The sequence below is a fragment of the Syngnathus typhle genome, linkage group LG6 (assembly GCF_033458585.1).
Source record: "Syngnathus typhle isolate RoL2023-S1 ecotype Sweden linkage group LG6, RoL_Styp_1.0, whole genome shotgun sequence".
Taxonomy (NCBI): domain Eukaryota; kingdom Metazoa; phylum Chordata; class Actinopteri; order Syngnathiformes; family Syngnathidae; genus Syngnathus; species Syngnathus typhle.
The window spans coordinates 16,635,364-16,659,815 of record NC_083743.1 but is presented as its reverse complement, the minus strand read 5'-3'; the positions used below and the strand labels follow the sequence as shown (position 1 = coordinate 16,659,815).

Below are 24,452 nucleotides of genomic sequence, written 5' to 3'. Positions count from 1 at the left end.
TGGATGTAGTTTTTTTTGTTGGCGTTGATTTCTCCGACTGCCCGTAAAGGCACCACCGCGATCAGTGCGGACATGTGAAAAAGGCGTGCGGACATGTGAAAAAGGCGGCTCTGTATGGGAGAGACGTTGAAGAGGAATAAAAACACCCTTGAAAACTAAAACTTGCCCCTCGTCGTGACTAGGAGCCGCAACAAATGTTTCGGATTTGTGGAGGGTACATTGTGACAGCAAACGAGCAGGTGATCGAGCAAGCGTCTGATACGAGAGCATTGCGTTCGTAGGGAGCGTGTTTGAAGTGAACAGCAGAGACGAAAGGAACAAGGCAAAGTGTTGTGAAATAAAATATTACCTAAAGTACGCATTTTGTTATTTGCTGATTGAAACTGCTAATTAAACTGTGAATTGAAACTAATAGTAAGAAAACAACTCTCGCTCTTTATATAGCTGACGTGTCTTGCGCATCCGTTCTGCGCATCGGATCCATAGTGCGCATGCGCAGTGATACTGCCTCGGTATGACGTCCGGTGTTGTGCTTGATTTGGTTCCCCCGTGAGATTTTGTTTCCCCTGCCGCGGGAGCGCGCACGCCTTATTTGGAAAGCGAAAAACCGATGTCGTACGGCGTCGTACGGCTTCAGCACTACGTTGTTTTCAATAAAAACATGAAGAACTCACGTTTGCGTCAGTCAATTTTAATTTTTATAAAGGATTATTCTCATTTGATGTCTTTAAATTCATCCGCGTTCTGTCATTGAAGCGGGGTGCGTTCAAAGACCAGTCGTACAGACGGAATACTCAATAATTCACCAAAAAGCAACAATATAATTACGTGAGCTCTTTGCATAAACCTCAATGCAAAGAAACTCCTCTTTTTGGGTACAGGCTACAAGGAGTATATATTACAAAGGAGACTTTAGTCTTAATTGTGATCATCATTCATCCATCCATCCATTTTATTTTATTACTCAGGTATTTTCAAAGCAAATTAATATTGTTGCATTTATTAATTTGCTTTAACATGACAGCGCAATATAATTAAAAGCTGACACGATAGCAATGTCAAACGTGTTCATTTAAGAAAAAGCCACACACGTTTTGTGATCAAATCTTTCATAACGAGAAGGATTTGAGTGAATTGATTTGGATGAATAATTGAGAAGAAAGTTCAGTTCTGAAGGCTCCTTTTGTCCCAAGCAAAGTGACAGATGGTGGGGAGGGGGGATAAAAATTGTAACAAGAACTCTATAAAAAATGTCAAGTCGTGAGGATATGTTTACCCCCCCCCCCCCTTTTTCTTTATTTTGAGAACGGTGAGTGCTGGACTCCAGCAGTTTTTCTTCTGTCTTCCTGGGGGTCCTTTCAGGTTATGTGGAAAATTTGAACAGGTTCCTTCATTCCTAGGCCAAATTACAGGGGGGGAACAAATCCTCACAGCTGCCCTGTGAGAATATGTTCCCCCCCCTTATTTTGAGAACCGTGAGTGCTGGACTCCAGCAGTTTTTTTTCTGTCTTCCTGGGGGTCCTTTCAGGTTATGTGGAAAATTTGAACAGGTTCCTTCATTCCTAGGCCAAATTACAGGGGGGGAACAAATCCTCACAGCTCCCCTGTGAGAATATGTTCCCCCCCCTTATTTTGAGAACGGTGAGTGCTAGACTCCAGCAGTTTTTTTTTTGTCTTCCTGGGGGTCCTTTCAGGTTATGTGGAAAATTTGAACGGGTTCCTTCATTCCTAGGCCAAATTACAGGGGAGGAACAAATCCTCACAGCTGCCCTGTGAGAATATGTTCCCCCCCCCCTTATTTTGAGAACGGTGAGTGCTGGACTCCAGCAAAAAATTTTCTGTCTTCCTGGGGGTCTGTTCAGGTTGTGTGGAAAATTTGAACAGGTTCCCTCATTCCTAGGCCAAATTACAGGGGGGGAACAAATCCTCACAGCTGCCCTGTGAGAATATGTTCCCCCCCCTTATTTTGAGAACGGTGAGTGCTGGACTCCAGCAGTTTTTTTTCTGTCTTCCTGGGGGTCTGTTCAGGTTGTGTGCCAAATTTGAACAGGTTCCCTCATTCCTAGGCCAAATTACAGGGGGGGAACAAATCCTCACAGCTGCCCTGTGAGAATATGTTCCCCCCCCTTATTTTGAGAACGGTGAGTGCTGGACTCCAGCCGTTTTTTTCTGATGATTTGTGCAGTGATACCATTATTACTGCACTTTATCAATTTTTTTGGCCTTATTTTGGTCAAACAACTTTGTTTCTTAATCACATAACATACATCAAAAATTATAACTTTGAACTTTATTAAGAAAAAAAAAAAGGTTTTTTTTTAAATAATAAAATAAAATGGAAAAAATACAAATTTTAATTAAAAAAAAGCAAAATGGTCTTCAAGCAAGCTTCAAATATTTAGCATTTAATTTCTGTACATGCTGTACACAAAAAAGAGCCTTCGGTTGGAGGCTCCCCGACACATACAAGATGGAACCACCTGCAACACTTGTCACACTGAATCTGGTAAACAAAGAAAAAAGCAAGATCATACAATGCAGCACATTTACAATAATTTACAACGAATGTGTAATTCAATATATTTCTTAATCATCACATGCATTAGTTAACAAGACCTGACATAATTACCCATCTGTTGTCTGTGTCATGTGTAGCTTCCCCACAAACACAGCACAAGTTGGAGTCCAGCACTCACGGTTCTCAAAATAAGGGGGGGGGTTCATATTCTCACGGGGCAGCTGTGAGGATTTGTTCCCCCCCTGTAATTTGGCCTAGGAATGAAGGAACCTGTTCAAATTTTCCACATAACCTGAAAGGACCCCCAGGAAGGCAGAAAAAAAATTGCTGGAGTCCAGCACTCACCGTTCTCAAAATAAGGGGGGGGAACATATTCTCACAGGGCAGCTGTGAGGATTTGTTCCCCCCCTGTAATTTGGCCTAGGAATGAAGGAACCTGTTCAAATTTTCCACATAACCTGAAAGGACCCCCAGGAAGGCAGAAAAAAAATTGCTGGAGTCCAGCACTCACCGTTCTCAAAATAAGGGGGGGGAACATATTCTCACAGGGCAGCTGTGAGGATTTGTTCCCCCCCCCTGTAATTTGGCCTAGGAATGAAGGAACCTGTTCAAATTTTCCACACAACCTGAAAGGACCCCCAGGAAGACTGAAAAAAAATTGCTGGAGTCCAGCACTCACCGTTCTCAAAATAAGGGGGGGGGAACATATTCTCACAGGGCAGCTGTGAGGATTTGTTCCCCCCCTGTAATTTGGCCTAGGAATGAAGGAACCTGTTCAAATTTTCCACATAACCTGAAAGGACCCCCAGGAAGGCAGAAAAAAAATTGCTGGAGTCCAGCACTCACCGTTCTCAAAATAAGGGGGGGGAACATATTCTCACGGGGCAGCTGTGAGGATTTGTTCCCCCCCTGTAATTTGGCCTAGGAATGAGGGAACCTGTTCAAATTTGGCACACAACCTGAACAGACCCCCAGGAAGACAGAAAATAAATTGCTGGAGTCCAGCACTCACCGTTCTCAAAATAAGGGGGGGGAACATATTCTCACAGGGCAGCTGTGAGGATTTGTTCCCCCCCTGTAATTTGGCCTAGGAATGAAGGAACCTGTTCAAATTTTCCACACAACCCGAAAGGACCCCCAGGAAGACAGAAAAAAAATTGCTGGAGTCCAGCACTCACGGTTCTCAAAATAAGGGGGGGGAACATATTCTCACAGGGCAGCTGTGAGGATTTGTTCCCCCCCTGTAATTTGGCCTAGGAATGAAGGAACCTGTTCAAATTTTCCACACAACCCGAAAGGACCCCCAGGAAGACAGAAAAAAAATTGCTGGAGTCCAGCACTCACGGTTCTCAAAATAAGGGGGGGGAACATATTCTCACAGGGCAGCTGTGAGGATTTGTTCCCCCCCTGTAATTTGGCCTAGGAATGAGGGAACCTGTTCAAATTTGGCACACAACCTGAACAGACCCCCAGGAAGACAGAAATTTTTTTGCTGGAGTCCAGCACTCACCGTTCTCAAAATAAGGGGGGGGGAACATATTCTCACAGGGCAGCTGTGAGGATTTGTTCCCCCCCTGTAATTTGGCCTAGGAATGAAGGAACCTGTTCAAATTTTCCACACAACCTGAAAGGACCCCCAGGAAGACAGAAGAAAAACTGCTGGAGTCCAGCACTCACCGTTCTCAAAATAAAAAAAAAGGGGGGGGGGGGTAAACATATCCTCACGACTTGACATTTTTTATAGAGTTCTTGTTACAATTTTTATCCCCCCTCCCCACCATCTGTCACTTTGCTTGGGACAAAAGGAGCCTTCAGAACTGAGATTTCTTCTCAATTATTCTTCCAAATCAATTCACTCAAATCATTCTCGTTATGAAAGATTTGATCACAAAACGTGTGTGGCTTTTTCTTAAATGAACACGTTTGACATTGCTATCGTGTCAGCTTTTAATTATATTGCGCTGTCATGTTAAAGCAAATTAATAAATGCAACAATATTAATTTGCTTTGAAAATACCTGAGTAATACAATAAAATTGATGGATGGATGAATGATGATCACAATTAAGTATAAAGTATCCTTTGTAATATATACTCCTTGTAGCCTGTACCCAAAAAGAGGAGTTTCTTTGCATCGAGGTTTATGCAAAGAGCTCACGTAATTATATTGTTGCTTTTTGGTGAATGAATGAGTATTCCGTCTGTACGACTGGTCTTTGAACGCACCCCGCTTCAATGGCAAAACGCGGATGAATTTAAAGACATCAAATGAGAATAATCCCTTATAAAAATTAAAATTGACTGACGCAAACGTGAGTTCTTCATGTTTTTATTGAAAACAACGTAGTGCTGACGCCGTACGACGCCGTACGACATCGGTTTTTCGCTTTCCAAAAAGGCGTGCGCGCTCCCGCGGCAGGGGGAACAAAATCTCACGGGGGAACCAAATCAAGCACAACACCTGTTCGCGCTGGAGATTAAAAAACAAACAATATTTGACAATAACACACATCAAGGATTGCACCATCGCATCAAACGATGTGTCGTCAATTATGAATTTTACTGACTAAGTGTGTTGGGCAGGATGGCTGAATGCGATGCGCGATTGACAACAAACAAGAAGAAAGGTGATTTCAAGTTTTATTTCGAGGGAGATTTGTCATCTCAATGCCTTGAGCAACCCCCCCTGCCGTTATATATATATTTTTTGAAAAAGTTACGAGCATCAGCAAATCATCACTGTCAGGTGTACAACTGTCTAAATGTGGTCATTTTCGTATTTCTTTACAAATCGATGCTATTGGCGAGTGCCCACTTTGGTTTCTTATTTATACAAATATTTATTGTTAGTAGGGAGAGATGGAAATTCCCCACAAATTGATGCTATTGGTGAGCGCCCACTTAGGTTTCTTATACAAATAGTTATTGTTAGCAGGGAGAGATGGAAAAACAGGCAGGATATGCCTCTTGTAAGACTAGGGTTTCCTACCCCTATTCTTAAATTTTTAGATTAACTCGCTCTCTTTTTGATGACTGCTGATTGCTAGCTCAGTGGACTAGTGGTAGAGTGTCCTCCCTTGGACTGGAAAGTTGTGGGTTCAAACCCCAGCCGGGTCATACCAAAGACTATAAAAATGGGACCCATTGCTTCCCTGCTTGGCACTCAGCATTAAGGGTTGGAATTGGGGGGTTAGATCACCAAATGATTCCCGAGGGCGGCACCGCTGCTGCTCACTGCTCCCCTCTCCCCCAGGGGATGGATTAAAATCACACGGGGATGGGTTAAATGCAGAGGACAAATTTCACCACACCCAGATGTGTGTGTGACGATCATTGGGACTTTAACTTTATTTTGTGCGTGTGTATTGTATTGTATTGTATTGTATTGTATTGTATTGTATTGTATTGTATTGTATTGTATTGTATTGTATTGTATTGTATTGTATTGTATTGTATTGATCACTAAAATGCCTAATTATATTTGTCAATTTAGTGTGAGGGTTTGTGTATATTGTGCATATTGCAGACACATTGGCATACAAGCAATTGAAACATTCATATCCCATAATGTGTCGTTAAAGGTATTTTGAAAAACAAAATGGAACAATAAAAACATTTGAACAGCAATTCATCTTATCTCTGTATATACATTTGTTCATAAACTATGACAACCATCAATTTTATTGTTACCACTGGCGTACATTGAAGAGGAGCTAGAGCCAATAAGCTGAATACAGCAGCCTCTGTGCTATGAAACTTTTTAATACAGGGAGAAGTGGTGGCAATGTATACAGTAAAAAACAGTTAGTTGTGAAGTAGAGGAGGAAGCAGTCAGCCGGATAAGAGAATTGGTTGAAATATAGAAAGGTATCTTATTTTCTCCTGTAAACTTTGTCTTTCAAGGGGATCTTAAAAATAAACGAAAATAAATGAGTGACCACGCACATATAAAGTGTTAAAAATACAGAATTGGTCAAATGTTAAATTGAATTGACTTCTGGAAATAATTTTAAATAAATGCTGCTAATTTGATTGTATGTCACAGTGTTACAGATGTGTTTTCAAAAGCAAGGGAATAGACATTTAGATTGGTATCTTTAAAGACCTTTCAAACTCTTGTGTAAGAAAGTCAGCCTAAGTTTGTGCTGTAGGGTATTTACTGCATTACTGCGTAATAAGTATCAAACCGTTACATTTGAATGATCTAAAAAACATAAGTGAGCACCCAGTGCTTTATACATTAATAGTAAAGTATTTATTATTATATACACTACATACTAATACTATGTACAGTATTATTGTTTATTGTCTGAGAGGAGGATGAGCGATGATAATGATACCATGGTCCACCATTGGAGTGGAAATGAGAGTATATACATGAACATAATAACAGCTTTAAACGGAGGCGTATAGAATAAAGAGAAATATTGGGATTTAAAATCCTGAACATGGCGATCAGGTACAGCAGGAGAACATGGATTAGGACATCACAAAATGAAGAGAGAAAAATCAGACCATATCATAAAAGGGAGATTTACGTAACTTCTGAAAAGTACAAACTTAACAGTCACAGCAAAGTCACTTCCTGTACATTCCTGATACATTGCAAAACAACTTCATCAATCTGCAAAATCATGTTTTGGGCAGTTAATTTCTAACCTTGTTTACAAGCTGAATTCTCACGGTATTTGTGAGTTTACAAAAACACAAGAATCCATCTTGTCCCAGGCTCGCACAACTGAATGACCGAACCAATCACAAAGCAAAAATGTATTTAGGGTCAACATAAGTTTCTGCGCCAAAAACAAGAAGCGCTGAGCCCGGGAAAACCAACGAACCAACCACATTGGTGACACCGGTGGACGAATGCATGGATGCTGCGATTAATTCTGTTTCTGCAGAGTTACTCACACTTTCTTTTTGGAAGGTTGTGCTTCTTTAACTCCCTGATTCGGGTTTCTGCTGTCGTGATTGGTCAAAACAAAAGTTTGATAGGCTGCACAGGCTGCACAGATTGCCACATCACCCAATCAGCTTGAAGTATTGTACTTAATTGTCCCTCCTTTCCCAAGCAGATCACAGTGGATAGATACTGATAGATACTGTGAAGAACTCCGTCGAGTGATTTACGTATCAATCTAGTTCTTGTCATGTTGGTTCATTTGCTGTCGTTTCAAGCTTCCTTTTTGTGTATCACTGTGAGTGAAGTTGATTGTTGGTTGGACCCCCAATTTCTATCATACTGACTCAAGAGATTTCTAGAAGTGTCCAGGGTGGGACAGTCGGCGGTTCAGTTTCGGCAGCCTGTCCAACATACTCGCCAGCTGGGTGAAGGTCGGCCTGTCATCTATTTCAAATGACCAGCAGGCAGAAAAGATCTCCTGTTGTGGCAGAACATTGATACATGCCAACATTAATTGTTACAAATTGACAAATACGTATATATCCTCACTCAACTACGTATGACTGTGAACCACCATTAGGCACTCACCATGACAAGTTAGAGTGAGCACCACTCTAACACATTATTTTGACTGTAATTATCACTTCAACTCCAAGCCCCATCAACATGTGGAAATGCTCCTCACGGCTCAATTTTCCTCCACCAATTAATATAATGTCAACTTTAGGCCATCGTTGTAATGTAATAGAAATAAAATTTCTCCTGAAGTCAAGTATGGTTTGTTGTCGTGGTTTCCGTTCGCATCTCTGTCCCGCATCTGTGCACTCGCCCCTCCCCGCCTGTGTCCTACTAGTAATCACTGTAATCGCCGTTACCTGCCCCTTGTTTCTAGTCTTGTATTTAAGTCCCGTATGCGTGTCACTCCTGGTCAGATTGTTCTGTTAGCCCAGTGGTTCCCAAAGTGGGCGGTACCGCCCCCCTGGGGGCGGTGGAAAGATCTGGGGGGGCGGTGAGGAAGAAAGGGGCGGTAGGGGGACGGCAGTCCGAAGTCGACGTTTGTTTGACGATTTGTACACAACACATGCAGCAGGACGAGTGCCTTCCCAACATCATATTTAGTAGAACGGGGCTTCAGTGCAGTTGCCTTGTTTCTTTCCAAGCAAAGAAACCGACTGAAAATTACTGACCGCGGGGATCTACGACTTCTTCTTAGTGAGTTCCAGCCTGATGTTGAGAAGCTTATGTCCCTGCACCAAGCACATCCATCCCATTAATATTAAGTGTGAGACAATAAAGGTTACTGGTGGAATGTTTATTTACCATTCTATGTTGCTGAAACAGTTAAAACTGCTAAAAAATAAATTGGTTTACTAAATTGGGTTTTATTTGTGAAATACACATTTGTGTTTAACCTTTCTCTTTTCAAATTGCAGCATACCAAATATTAAGAAAGAGGTGTTTGTTTCCATATGTGTCTGTGGGGGGGGGGGCGCTAGGAATTCACTGGGGAGCCAAGGGGGCGCCAGCCTGCAAAGGTTTGGGAACCATTGTGTTAGCCTGTTGCCAGTCCTGTTAGTCAGTCCTGTTAGTCAGTCCTGTTAGTCAGTTTTGTTGTCCTCCCTGTTTGCTCTTGATGAACAAAAACTGCGGGCAGGGAGCTTCTTTGGGTGATGCAGATGGGAGATACTCCCAGCTCCCTCACAGGCCGTGGCTAGCTAATGCGATCGACGGCCGTCTATGAGCTTTTTGGCTGCGGCACATAGGCCCATGTCTGGGAGGTAAAAAGCTGAAATCGCTCTGCTAATCTTGTTAGTTTAGCCGTCGGATGCTAATTCTGCATTGACAAGCCATAGGAGCAAGAGTGAGGTCTGTTAACTTGTCTGACTATGAGCTGTAGTAACGTTTGTGTCACTAAACGTCCCAAAATTACGACCAATCGCCACTAAAGTTCTGATGCGCATTCCACCTATTGTCCACTTCAACCTGTAAAAATAATTTAAAAAACTATCAGCACAATTGTTTAGATTTTCTGAGGTGCCTAGTACATCCTTGTCTTTGAATTAGCAGCACTTGTGACTGCATTTGCGATCGTGGAGTGAGCTTACATATTCACTCAAATGTCCATTTTTCGTATTCATTTCTACATAAACACAGTATGTTAATCTGCGATGTCAAGCGAGCATGCTGGATCTCTTAAAAGGGTCCATACACAGTTAAAAAGCGAATATTACAAGGAAATCAACCTAAAAGTATTTTAAAACAATGTAATAGCTCTACTTTATGCTATAGACTTACCATAACTTCCTTGCCCAGGTTGGCATCTGTCTGCACCCTCTTCATGCCCTCATTGCTACCCACTAACCAGATTTTGGCTTCCACGGGATGGTTGGTGATTGGCCAATCTCTAGCATGCAGCTCATACCAGATTGTACTGAAAAAAGCCAATATCAAGTTAAATCAAATAAATAAAATTAATTGCACTTCTAAACCAAAAAACATGTATGCTTAATATATAGAAATTTATATGAGAAAAGGATTGTCCTGGCCTCTTTTTTACGCCTACAACAGGGGTGGCTGGCTCTTTGGCTGGTTTCATGCGGCTCTTTTACGTTTTGTGTTTATTTTTCGTGCGTATTTGCTTCGCTTGAGTTCAATATGGTAGTTTGGTCAAACGCGCATGCGCGTGAGGTGAAATCCCGCGAAGGAGGAGGGACAAACCTATTTGAGGAGTGTCAATTTCGCTCTCAAAATGGCAAGGAAAAAATGCACAGCTAAACGAATACCGTTTTTTTCCGTGTATAGTGCGCAAAATTTAACGAATTTATTGTCCTAAAATCTGGGGTGCGCATTATACATGGGTACAAAAAATTTTTACATTTTTTTTTTTTTTTTTTTTTTTTTTTAGAAAACAAAACCAACAACAGGACTGACCGACAAAGTCGTGGAACAAAAAGACAGGGTGACATTACCAAAGACAGGAACAGAAAGCAAACAGACATCATGACAGTAACACATGCAATGATCCGACGGTGAGCGAGGGGCAGACAGGACTTAAATACAAAACACGTTACATCGATTGAGGTGACACAGGAAGAGAGGGGCGACGCGAACAGAAACTATGGCAACCTAGACACATAGCAAAACTGGGGACGAGACGTGACAAATGTCCCTCGAAATGAAACTTGAAATCACCAAATTTTGGTTTCCAAGGGTGTTTTTATTCCTCTTCAACGTCTCTCCCATACAGAGCCGCCTTTTTCACGTCCGCACGCCTCTTTCCCGTGCGCCCACGGAGCGCTGTGGTGCATTTATGGGCAGTTGGAGAAATCAACGCCAACAAAAAAATTACAGCCAGCCTAGTTAAGACCATACCAAAGACTATAAAAATGGGACCCGATGCCTCCCTGCGTGTGTGACGATCATTGGGACTTAAAAAAAAAAAAAAAAAGAAAAAAAAAATTTCATAAAAAAAAAATTCATAAAAATTGGGTGCGTATTATACATGGGTACAGGCTTTTTTCCAGCATCAGCATGCCATTTTTAGGGTGCGTATTATACATGGGGGCGCACTATACACGGAAAAAAACGGTATATGACGATGAACATAGGGCAGAGCGATTGGTTTTGCTGGCTTTTTAATGAATGGCGACTGTGACTACGGGGGCCCATTAGGTCCAGAAAAGCTGACAAGACGCTAAGCCAGGGGTGGCCAACCCGGCCAAAATGGCAAGGAAAAAATGCACAGCTAAACGTATATATGACGATGAACACAGGATGTTTTTAACAGAGTTAAAGTTGTTTTTTGTTGAACGCAATGGCAAGCCATTCTGCCTGATATGTCAGACGTCATTAGCGCATTTAAAAGCTTCAAATGTTCAGCGCCACTTCAGCTCACTTCATGCCAATATCGATAAGGACTTTGCAAAAGGGACTGAATTTCGCAAGCACAAGTTTGGACACTTTGAAAAGTCAGGCAGAAAAATAGGTACAGTTTTTCAAACAAATTACGAAGCACTCAGAGACTGTCACATTTGCATTGTTTCAACTGGCTTGGAACATTGCACGGGCTAAAAAGCCATACAATGAAGTGGAGTTCGTTAAAAGATGCCTCAGTGACGTTATTGAAATCTTGTCTCCTGAAAACGACAAACTAAAACGAATGGTCTGTCCCGCCACACATAGTAAGTGAAAAAACGTATTATGTTTTTGTTTGTGGAATTTGTTGACCTGAGAGTTTGTCTGTGTGAGACAATGCACCCAATGTTCATTGTTGAAAATGTGGTCTGTGGTTTTAGTACTGTAGGAGTCAATTTGTCATTATCATGTTGGTGCGTGACATAATAATGTCACACACTATATTTGGCGGAGCAGAAGTGTGTGTGTGTGTGTGTGTGTGTGTGTGTGTGCGCGCGTGCGTGTGTTTGTGTGTGTGTGTGGGGGGTGTTTATGTGTGCTCATGTGTATGATGTGGCTCTTTGCGATGACACAGTAAAAGATGTGGCTCTTAGTCTCTGAATGGTTGGCCATCCCTGGCCTACAACAATCGTGTGGGTCTGGTGCAACGTGCTGTGCAGTTTAACAGATGACATTTGTGCAGTAATGTTACTCTCAAGTCATTATTTTGCTTTCAGGCTTAGAACAAAGCAATAATCACCATGAACATATGGAATATTTCAAATAATAATAAGGCCAGCTTTTTATGTAATTATTAGTTTTGAATTGACAACATTTAATACCCAAAAGCATAAACATCGGCAGCTTTCGAGAATGGCAGCTGGTCCTCAGCAACGTCTGGGCTCATCACGTGAACAATCTCTGGGGACAGGTAGTTGATCCATCCTTGGGGTATTTTCAACACACTCTTTCTTCTATTCACACAAAACATTGCAATCACAATGTAGACAATAATAGCATAAACTGAAGACATCTGTTGCATTCTTACCTTCCTTCTTCTACCACACCGGCCATCCCAAACAGACCAAAATCTGTTATAACTACTCTGTTGGAGTCATAGAAAACATTCTTGGACTTCAGATCTTTGTGAATGATGCCTTTTGCATGCAGATAGCCCATTCCCTTTGGTAGAGACAAATATGCAAATAATACATAGCAGTTTGGGACTGTCAAAAGTCTGCCTCATGTTGTAAGGAAATGGTATCTGTTTAGCAGTACATACTATATGTACTAAAAAATTCAAATGAACTCAGGCAGGACGTTGTGTTAAACAAAACATCAACAAACAAAAAACCACAACACAGTGACTTGCAAATCCATTTCAACCTACCGTTTTTTTCCATGTATAATGCGCAAAATTTAACTAATTTATTGTTCTAAAATCTGGGGTGCGCATTATACATGGGTACAAAAAAAAAAGGTTTTTTTTTCTTTTTTATCCGAATATGATACGGAGGCCGCCATTACAGATGCGCTTTCTTCTCTGCTGTTCACTTCAAACACGCTCCATACGAACACAATGCTCTTGTATCAGACGCTTGCTCGATCACCTGCTCGTTTGCTGTCACAATGTACCCTACACAAATCCGAAACATTTCTTCGCTATCGAGTTTGCTAGCGCATGCGTAGTGATACTGACAGGCAGAATAACATCCGGTTGTTCCCAAAGATGATCTTTTTTCTGAAATAATTTTACGTTTACGGACTTAAGTAGGAGTCAAAATTTGGGTGCACATTATACATGGGTACAGGCTTCTTTCCAGCATCAACATGCCATTTTTAGGGTGCGTATTATACATGGGGGCGCATTATACATGGAAAAAAACGGTACACATTTTTGGTGACTCAGACTTGACCATCCAGAACTGCCGTTAGCAAATATGAAGCAACCTGCAAATTCTGTAAGCACAGAATTTCAGACCCATATTGCACCACACCGAACTTCGTGTGTCCGCTACTTGTTTGTCCGCTATTTGTTTTGCGTTTCCCGTTTTAAGTGTGCCGTCCCTTCTTTTATTTTCCTTGTTTTGTCTCCCGTCCCCGCGCATCTCCGCAGCTCCACTTGCACCTTTCTGTTCCCGCTCCCTCGGGCTTCGAGCTACGTTAGCCAGATAGCCAAACCACCACTGGACCCTTCTGCCTCCCGGCTCTGAGGCTGCTTGCTCTGGACTTGGCCACAGCTTTGCCCCAGCTCTCCGACCACCCGGCCGGCATCTTCGGTGGGAGATCCCGCTCGCTGCAAGCTTGCCGGCCGTGGCTTGGCTGTGTGCCGCCATGGCACACTGGGTCTTGCCGTTTTTGCGGGTACAGATCGACCAACACCACCCACTGCACCAACATCACCACCCGCCTGGATTTTTCTCAGCTTCTGTCACGTCTCATCTCTTCCATGGACTATCACTTCTACTACTCCTATTTCACCAACTTCTCGCTCATTCATATACACTGCTGCTGATCTTCATCGCCTCAACAATAGCCACCATGTTGCTTCAGCTGCCAGCAAGGCTGGGATCCTTTGCCGCCGCCGCGACATCCATAGCTCTGGACTATCTTTAAACAGACATTTCCTTGATGGCTCACCCATCCCCTCTTTCTGGACTACCTCCCCCCCCCCCCCCCCCCGCTCCTCCATCCATCTCCTTTGCACTGCTGAACTGTCGCTCCCTCTCCAACAAATCACCTGTTATTTTTTAATTACTACTGGACAATAACTTGGATCTGCACCTTCTCTGTGAAACATGGCAACAGCCCCTGGATTTTTTTGCTCTCAAGCAACTACGTCCAACTACAGCTACATCACCAAACCCCGCATCTCTGGGCGAGGGGGTGGCATTGCTGTCCTCCATAAGCAGTCCCTACCCATCACTGAACTGAACCTAAAAATCCCATCTATTTCATCCTTTGAATATCTCGCTTTTTCCCTCCCCAATTTTACTACTGCTGTTCTCATCTACCGTCCCCCAAAGTTACATCCGTCTTTTCTTTCTGAACTCTCTGAACTCCTCACCATCGTATCCTCAGTCTCCTCCCGCCTCCTACTCACCGGTGACTTCAACATCCACATCGACCAGCCAACTGCCCCACTGACGTATGACTTCATCTCTGTTCTGGACTGCTTCCATCTTACCCAGCATATCAACTTCCCCACCCACACTAAAGGCCACACCCTGGATATATTAGTTTGCTCCTCCTTTCCACTCGCATCCAACCCCTGTCCTCCCACTGTTGGATCATCTCTGCATCTTCTTCTCCGCCCCTCTACCCTCGCCTCATAATCTTACAAAACGCACCCTCTTCTACCGCAACATCAAGACAGTAAACCCACTCACACTCTGCCGGCTCATATCCTCTGCCCTTCCCTCTGACCCCACCTCCTCCTACCTTGATTACCTCGCCATCATGCCCAACAACATCCTTTCTGACTCCCTTGACTCCCTAGCCTCCTGGAAAACTTCCTCTGTCTCATTCACCAACTCTGCCCCCTGGTACACCCCAGAACTCCGTTCCATGAAACAAACTGGCTGTCAACTTGAACGCCTCTACAAAATAACTCGTCTCACTGTCCACGCTGAAGCCTTCAAACAACACATCTCCTCTTACTGTGATGTTCTTCTTGCTGCCAAATCCGCTTACTTCTCATCCCTCATTAACATCACAACCGGAACCCCAGCATCCTGTTCTCCACCGTCAACAAATTTCTTCAGCCACCAGCCACCAACCAACCCTCCTCGCCCTCTGTAACTCTTTCCTTGTCAACTTTAACAACAAAATCGCCCAAATCAACAGTTCTCTGACCGCCAGAATCAATAACTCCTCTTCCCCCACCTCCCCTGCTCTCCTGCCCCCCCCCCCCCCTCCTGACCTCCCGCCTTTCCGCTCTCTCACTGCCTTCTCCCTTGTCGACTCCTCCACCATCCTGGACATCATCACCGCATCTAAGACAACCACCTGCTCTCTCAACCCCCTTCCAACGACCCTAACTAAGGCCTGCCTCCCTGTCCTCCTCCCTCACCTCACCACCAGGGACGAGAATGGCAAATGTGAAAAACCACTGAAAAGTAGCAGGGGGTCTGCGGGGGATCATGCCAATAGCCTAACATTAGCTTACATGTAACATCATGTTACTTTCTAAACCCCCCTGCTTGTAAAAGTAAAAACGTATCTTTGTGTTTTTTTGTTTCGATGTGCTCCTTAATGTTCCTCGTGCCGCGACCTCCATAGCTGATCATATCTTGACAGAGAATACACAAAACCTTCCCCAGGACATCTACTTTACGGATATGTTCCGTCAGGCACAATGTTACGGACTGTGTTCCGAGTTGTACGATGACGCTGCTCTCGAGCCATGCCCATCTGAAGCAGTTCTTGATCCCGTTCGACCTGTCTAATTTTTTGGCACAATCCTTGTCTTTTTCTCCAAAACCTGCGCCATGCTGGCGAAAACGTTTGCTGAGTAGGCCCTAGCTCTATCTAACTAAATAACCCGTCTACAAGTGATGAAAACCCAATCGCAAATTCACATTGTGGCGGTGTAAAAACACTTAGTTCACCGCGTTAGTTCGGTTAACAAGTGGAAATGCTGCCGAAAATAAGGCATCACTGCTGCCAGTGAGTTAGGTTTACGGAGGCAAGCCGATTTCCGTACTCACAGCTCAACTAATTTTGCCTTGAGATGTGCCTAAAGATGCCGTCAAATGCTTGGGAGTCGCCGAGGCTAACGTTGCCAGGCCAGCTGGCCGGCCGCTACCCCCCCCCCATATATAAAGAAAAAAAATTCTCTCAACAGATTTACACGATCCACGAAAATTATACTTTAGACCAGGGGTGTCAAACAAATTTTTGGCACAGGCTGCATCGTAGTCATTAGGGGTGTAACGATTCATCGATACACATCGATTAATCGATATAATGCTCTACGATTTATTGGCATCGATGCTAAACGGACAGTGGGAAAGTGGCCAAGGAATAGAGACTGATTAAAAAGGGTGGTGCAGGGACAATAATTTTCCGCGGATCCGCGGATATCCGTGTTTTTCCGTCTAAAGCAGGGGTCACTCAGACATTAGACGCGACTTTATTTTGAAATCCAGTTCATTGTTGCTTGCTTCCTCTTTCCGGGAGCAGTGCGCGCCGCGGCGTTGCGTTGTGAGCAGAGCAGGCACGTGAAAGGGGAGTCGACAACTAGTACGCGGCTCCTGGGCTGGTGCTATGGCTAGTGTCCAAAAAGACGAGGAAATTTGCTCCCCTTTAGGCTTCAAGTCATTTGTTTGGAAGCACTTTGGATTCCAAAGAAAAGATGGCTCAACGGACAAGACACGTGCAGTTTGTAAATCCTGCCATGCGGTGATCAAATATTCAGGGAGGACAAATCTCGCCGCACATTTAAAGAAAAAACACGACATCAAAGTTCAGTGTTAAAATAAGCACTTTGTATACTACAATACTCCTGTAATTTCCCAAATAAAGAGTTTGCAGTACCTTGTTGATTTTGCGTATGAATTGTTATAAATCAGGATATTGTTCTATATTTTTTATTTAAAAAAAATATGTATATATCGATCGTAGAGCACTATATCGCGATATATCGTGAATGAATCGCAGCAGGCTTTAAGATATCGGCAAATATCGTATCGTAGTTCTTTGTATCAATATGATATCGTATCGTGACAAAACCCGCGATTTACACCCCTAGTAGTCATAGTTTCCCTTGGAGGGCCATTATGATAGTCAACGTCTTCTATATAGGCTACAAAACAAAGTGATGAAGAACTAATTTTGAAATCAGAGACTAATAAAAATTGTTCAAATATTTTAAAAAGACGAATTGCAAGTAATATCGTTCTCTCTTTTTTTTTTTTTTAAATGTGAAGACAATTTGTATTTTTAGTAATGACACAAAGTTGATGCGAAATCTATCTTTGCGGGCCACATAAAATTATATGGTGGGCCGCATCTGGCCCCCGGGCCTTGAGTTTGACACCTATGCTTTAGACCAGGGGTCCCCAAACTTTTTCCTGTGAGGGCCACATAACCTTTCCCTTCTCAGTTTGTAACAGAAAAAGTGTGACGATCGTAGGGGAGCTTAAAAAATTTATTGTTTTCCAGAAAGCCACACATAACCAAATAACGGTTATTTAATTACCCTTTCCAGGTTCTTTACAGAAAAAAAGTCAGGAAACAAATAATAACACTATTAATGAAATAAATAATAGCTAAATAACCCTCTCTGAGTTCTTTACAGAAAAAACAGGAAATAAATAATAACTAAATAACTCTCTCTGGGTTCTTCATAGAAAAAAAAACATGGAACATTAACTTTCTGTTGTGCCATGCACAATCTTAATAGATAAAAGTTCAGCTCAGTTGTCAGAGCAGAATCTCTCTGACATATATGAGCAGTCTCTTAAAGTTCTTGTGTTCCTTCCTTATAATCCTTTTGTAGGTTCCAGTAGGCTTGTAGACACCGCTGTCTTTTTTTTAAAGTTTGCTAGTGCGTCATAGTCTGGAGTAAAATTTGTTGTGGCAATTCTTAGGCGAGATCCGAGGTGTTGGTCCGTTTACCTCGATCTGTGACGGGTTGATGTTGACGTTCATGTGCCTGAACGTCACGTCGCGTACGTCGAGCCAAATTGGCCACTCTCTTTTAAACGCTCAGCACTGTGTCCACCTTGCTTTTCCTTGGGCGACTCATTTTAATTGAAGCATTCCAGGGGAAGGTTTGTGGGTGGCTTTAGCGTAAAACTGTATCTGAAAGCTCAGCGCGCGAATTACAAGAATGCTGTCGTCACAGCCCACGCTCTAAATTCGGGACTGATACAAATAGAGCGCGAGTGCGCCATGTCCGTACTACTGAGTACGTACACGCACTTGTTCAGGGTTGGCGGGCCGGATTAAACGGTCCCGTGGGCCGTATCCGGCCCGCGGGCCGTAGTTTGGTGACCGCTGCTTTAGACGGAAAAAACACGGATATCCGCGGATCCGCGGAAAATTATTGTCCCTGCAGCACCCTGTCTCTATTCCTTGGCCACTTTCCCACTATCTTTAAGCTTGCCGTCATCACCCCCATCCTCAAAAAGCCTACCCTGGACCCAGTCAACCTCTCCAACTACCGTCCCATCTCCAACCTTTCATTCCTTTCCAAAACCCTCGAACGCATTGTCTCCGCCCAACTCCACACCCATCTCCAGTCCAACAACCTCTATGAACCCTTCCAGTCCGGATTCCGCCCACTTCACAGCACCGAAACCGCTCTTGTTAAAGTCACCAATGATCTCCTCATTTCTGCAGACTCCGGTGCCCTCAATACCCTGAAACTGCTCGACCTTAGCGCAGCCTTTGATATTGTGAAACACTCCATCCTTCCTCAAAGGCTGCACCAACTAGGTGTTGAGGGCACTGCACTCGACTGGCTCACCTCTTATTTCATCAACAGGAACCAGTTTGTCTCTCTCTCCGGCCACACATCCATCCTCTCCCCACACAGGAGGTCTCCCAAGGCTCAGTTCTTGGCCCCCTCCTATTCATCTGCTACCTCTTCCCCCTTGGTTATGTCATCCGCAAACTCAATCTGGACTTCCACTGTTACGCTGATGACACCCAGATCTACATACGCACCGCACCCACCCGAAACCCTCCACTCACCCACCTTGAAACCTGCATCTCTACAATAAAAACATGGCTGACCCACAACTTCCTCAAACTCAACAATGACAAAAGAGAGCTCCTCCTCATAGGCACTAAATCCTCCCTCAATAAAACTGGACCCATCTCACTCACCATTGACTCCTCAACCATCACTCCCTCCCCTCTGGCACGCAACCTCGGCGTTATCTTCGACGCTACACTGTCCTTCCACCCTCATGTTAGCTCAGTTGTCAAGACCTCCTACTTCCACCTCCGCCGCATCGCCAAAATCCGACACTGCCTCTCTCTCCCTGCCGCTGAATCCCTCATACATGCCTTTATCTCATCCCGGCTTGACTACTGCAACTCCCTTCTCACTGGCATCATTGGTCACTCACTCCATAGACTTCAACTAGTCTACTACTCTGCTGCCCGCCTCCTTACCCACACCCGGTATTGCGAACACATCACTCCCATTCTCCACTCTCTTCACTGGCTCCCCATCAAGCAGCGTATCGTCTTCAAGATACTCCTTCGTCACCTTCAAAGCCCTTCACCACCTGGCTCCCCCTTATCTATCCGACTTCCTTATCCCCTACCGCCCCACCCGTCCCCTCCGATCTTCCACTACTTCACGGATGACAGTCCCAAAATCCAAACTCAAATCCTTCAGCGACAGAGCTTTCTCCTGCACAGCACCCCGTCTCTGGAACTCTCTCCCTCAATCTGTCTGCGACTCGCCCTCACTCCCTATATTTAAGTCCCGTCTAAAAACGTACCTCTTTTCTCAAGCCTATGAACTCTCATACCCATAACTGGTGTCCTTTTCCTAACTTTATCCTATTGTGCCTCCCCCCACTGCCGCCCCCACCCCCGTACGTCCTCGCCTTGCTTCCCTGTAAGCGTCTTTGGGTCTTTGAAAAGCACTATACAAATTTAATGAATTATTATTATTAGCGTGATTTTCCATGCATAATGCGCAAAATTTAACTACCGTTTTTTCCGGACTATAAGGCGCACTGGACTATAAGGCGCACCGTCAATGAATGGCCCATTTTAAAACTTTGTCCATATATAAAGCGCACCGGACTATAAGGCTTACCATTAATGCAATCACAATTTAATAACTTGAAATGGTGAAAACAATAACAATATATCAATAATGTTAATATCACACAACACACAAAATAAACATGTAAAGCTTACTTTAATAAGTACAAAACAAAAACAGTCAGATAGATCAGTAAACTTTAAAAGTTAAAGTTCCATCCATCCATCATTCTCCATTTGGTCCATATATAAGGCGCACCGGACTATAAGGCGCACTGTCGGCTTTTGAGAAAATTTGAGGTTTTTGGGTGCGCCTTATAGTCCGGAAAATACGGTAATTTATTGTCCTGAAATCTGGGGTGCGCATTATGCATGGGTACAACAATTTTTGAAGAAAATCTCCCTCGAAATAAAACTAGAAATCACCTTTCTTCTTGTTTGTTGTCAATCGTGCATCGCATTCAGCCGTCCTGCCCAACACACTCAGTCAGTAAAATTCATAATTGACGACACATCGTTTGATGCGATGGTGCAATCTTTGATGGTGTGTTATTGTCAAATATTGTTTGTTTTTTAATCTCCATCGCAGACCGGATACCATACGGATGCCGCCATGACAGTATGCGCAGAACGGATGCGCAAGACAGGTCAGCTAGTATATAAAGAGCGAGAGTTCAGTTCTCTACCTATTACCGTTTTTTTCAGTGTATAATGCGCCCCCATGTATAATACGCACCCTAAAAATGGCATGTTGATGCTGGAAAAAAGCCTGTACCCATGTACCCATTATTTTTTTAATTTTTTTATTTTATTTATTTTTTTAAGTCCCAATGATCGTCACACACGCAGGGAGGCAATGGGTCCCATTTTTATAGTCTTTGGTATGGTCTTAACTAGGCTGGATGTAATTTTTTTTGTTGGCGTTGATTTCTCCGACTGCCCGTAAAGGCACCACCGCGATCAGTGCCGATGTGAAAAAGGCGGCTCTGTATGGGAGAGACGTTGAAGAGGAAAAAAAACACCCTTGGAAACTAAAACTTGCCCCTCGTCGTGACTCGGAGCCGCAACAAATGTTTCGGATTTGATTTGTGTAGGGTACATTGTGACAGCAAACGAGCAGGTGATCGAGCAAGCGTCTGGTACGAGAGCATTGCGGTCGTATGGAGCGTGTTTGAAGTGAACAGCAGAGACGAAAGGAACAAGGCAAAGTGTTGTGAAATAAAATATTACCTGTAATACGCATTTTGTTATTTGCTGATTGAAACTGCTAATTAAACTGTGAATTGAAACTAATAGGAAGAAAACAACTCTCGCTCTTTATATAGCTGACGTGTCTTGCGCATCCGTTCTGCGCATCTGTAATGGCGGCCTCCGTATGACGACCGGTCCGCGATGGAGATTAAAAAACAAACAATATTTGACAATAACACACCATCAAGGATTTCATCATCGCATCAAACGATGTGTCGTCAATTATGAATTTTACTGACTAAGTGTGTTGGGCAGGATGGCTGAATGCGATGCGCGATTGACAACAAACAAGAAGAAAGGTGATTTCAAGTTTTATTTCGAGGGAGATTTGTCACGTCTCGTCCCCAGTTTTGCTATGTGTCTAGATTGCCATAGTTTCTGTTCGCGTTGCCCCTCCCTTCTTGTGTCACCTCAATCAATGTAACATGTTTTGTATTTTAGTCCTGTCTGCCCCTCGCTCACCGTCGGATCATTGCATGTGTTACTGTCATGATGTCTGTTTGGTTTCTGTTCCTGTCTTTGGTAATGTCACCCTGTCTTTTTGTTCCACGTCTTTGTCGGTCAGTCCTGTTGTTGGTTTTGTTGTACCATGATTTTCTTAAAAAAAAAAAAAAAAAAAATTAAATTGTACCCATGCGCACCCCAGATTTTAGGACAATAAATTAGTCAAATTTTGCGCATTATACACGGAAAAAAACGGTAGTTTCAATTCACAGTTTAATTAGCAGTTTCAATCATCAAATAACAAAATGCGTATTACAGGTAATATTTTATTTTACAACACTTTGCCTTGTTCCTTTCTTCTCTGCTGTTCACTTCAAACACGCTCCATACGAACACAATGCTCTCGTATCAGACGCTTGCTCGATCACCTGCTCGTTTGCTGTCACAATGTACCCTACACAAATCCGAAACATTTCTTCGCTATCGAGTTTGCTAGCGCATGTGCAGTGATACTGACCGGCAGAATAGCATCCGGTTGTTCCCAAAGATGATCTTTTTTCTGAAATAATTTTACGTTTACGGACTTACCGTTTTTTTCCGTGTATAGTGCGCCCCCATGTATAGTACGCACCCCTAACAATGGCATGCTGATGCTGGAAAAAAGCTTGTACCCATGTATAATACGCACCCAATTTTTATGAATTTTTTAAAAAAAAAAATTTTAATTTTTTTTTTTTTTTTTAAGTCCCAAAGATCGTCACACACGCAGGGAGGCAATGGGTCCCATTTTTAAAGTCTTTGGTATGGTCTTAACTAGGCTGGATGTCATTTTTTTTGTTGGCGTTGATTTCTCCGACTGCCCCTAAACGCACCACCGCGCTCCGTGCGCACACGGCGGCTCTGTATGGGAGAGACGTTGAAGAGGAATAAAAACACCCTTGGAAACCAAAACTTGCCCCTCGTCGTGACTCGGAGCCGCAACAAATGTTTCGGATTTGTGTAGGGTACATTGTGACAGACGGCAAACTAGCAGGTGATCGAGCGAGCGTCTGATACGAGAGCATTGCGGTCGTATGGAGCGTGTTTGAAATGAACAGCAGAGACGAAAGGAACAAGGCAAAGTGTTGTGAAATAAAATATTACCTGTAATACGCATTTTGTTATTTGCTGATTGAAACTGCTAATTAATTAATTAATTAATTAATTATTTTTGTCTTCCATGTTAACAAACAGCTTCATACTCCAGGCTGTTAGGATCCTGAACTCGCTCCCCCGTTCTGCGTAGCGTCCTGTACTTTTACTGTCTGTACTGTCTGTATGCACACTGGCTCTTATTTGTTGTGTTATCTGTTTATTTATTATTTATTATTACTCTTATTATTTATTGTTTGTGCCTTTTTGTTTATGATGTTTTTTACTTTTGCGCTATGCTTGCTCGCTCCGTTTTTCTCCTCTTATTTATTGTGTTATCTGTTTATTTATTATTTATTCATCACTCTTACTATTGATTGTTTGAATTTTTGCCTTCTTGTTTTTATATTGTGTCGCGTACTCGTATGTCTATCGTGGTATGTGTCTCGTCACCGTGGGATGGAGAAAAACGTAATTTCGGTCTCTTTGTGTGTTGTGACATGTGGAGAGATTGACAATAAAGCTGACTTTGACTTTGACTTTGAATTGAAACTAATAGGTGGAGAACTGAACTCTCGCTCTTTATATAGCTGACGTGTCTTGCGCAACCGTTCTGCGCATCTGTAATGGCGGCCTCCGTATGACGTCCGGTCCGCGATGGAGATTAAAAAACAAACAATATTTGACAATAACACACCATCGAGGATTGCACCATCGCATCAAACGATGTGTCGTCAATTATGAATTTTACTAAGTGTGTTGGGCAGGATGGCTGAATGCGATGCGCGATTGACAACAAACAAGAAGAAAGGTGAGTTTTATTTCGGGGGAGATTTGTCATGTCTCGTCCCCAGTTTTGCTATGTGTCTAGGTTGCCATAGTTTCTGTTCGTGTCACCCCGCTCTTCCTGTGTCACCTCAATCGATGTAACGTGTTTTGTATTTAAGTCCTGTCTGCCCCTCGCTCACCGTTGGATCATTGCATGTGTTACTGTCATTCTGTTCCTGTCTTTGGTAATGTCACCCTGTCTTTTTGTTCCACGACTTTGTCGGTCAGTCCTGTTGTTGGTTTTGTTGTACCATGACTTTATTTAAAAAAAAAAAAAAAAATTTAAAAAAAAAAATGTAATTTTTTTTTTCTTTGTACCCATGTATAATACGCACCCCAGATTTTAGGACAATAAATTAGTAAAATATTGCGCACTATACACGGAAAAAAACGGTAAGTAAGAGTCAAAATTTGGGTGCGTATTATACATGGGTACAGGATTCTTTCCAGCATCGACATGCCATTTTAGGGTGCGTATTATGCATGGGGGTGTATTATATACATGGAAAATTACGGTATTAGAAGGGCATGGAGAAGGGCATACAAAGACCTCCATCCATCCATTTTCTATACCGCTTGTCCGGAGTCGCGGGCGTGCTGGAGCCTATCTGAGACAGACCAAATGACTGTTGAGATGGATACAGAATGCTGAATTGAAGAGATCCACCCTTAATGAGTCTGTTAATGGTCTCGGAGAAATTACTCAAATTAACATGTGAATGTTATTTTGTACCTTCTACCTCTCTGGTCT

General features: G+C 43.1%; 1 protein-coding gene across 8 annotated transcripts in view; it reads right to left on the bottom strand.

Annotated features, from left to right (window-relative positions):
* Nucleotides 1-5,143: 5,143 nt before the first annotated feature.
* Nucleotides 5,144-24,452, bottom strand: part of LOC133155021 (kinase suppressor of Ras 1-like) — a 94,590-nt gene continuing 75,281 nt past the window's right edge. For 6 of the 8 annotated variants that reach the window (XM_061279951.1, XM_061279950.1, XM_061279953.1 and 3 more), the window contains 4 exons: nt 12,363-12,496; nt 12,157-12,288; nt 9,716-9,851; nt 5,144-7,898 (listed from right to left, as the gene is read on the bottom strand). In XM_061279951.1, coding sequence (XP_061135935.1) covers nt 7,776-7,898; nt 9,716-9,851; nt 12,157-12,288; nt 12,363-12,496 — 525 coding nt within the window. In that variant the 3' untranslated portion in view covers nt 5,144-7,775. The remainder of the gene's footprint in view (nt 7,899-9,715; nt 9,852-12,156; nt 12,289-12,362; nt 12,497-24,452) is intronic. The other 2 variants (XM_061279952.1, XM_061279955.1) reach the window with 2 other exon arrangements.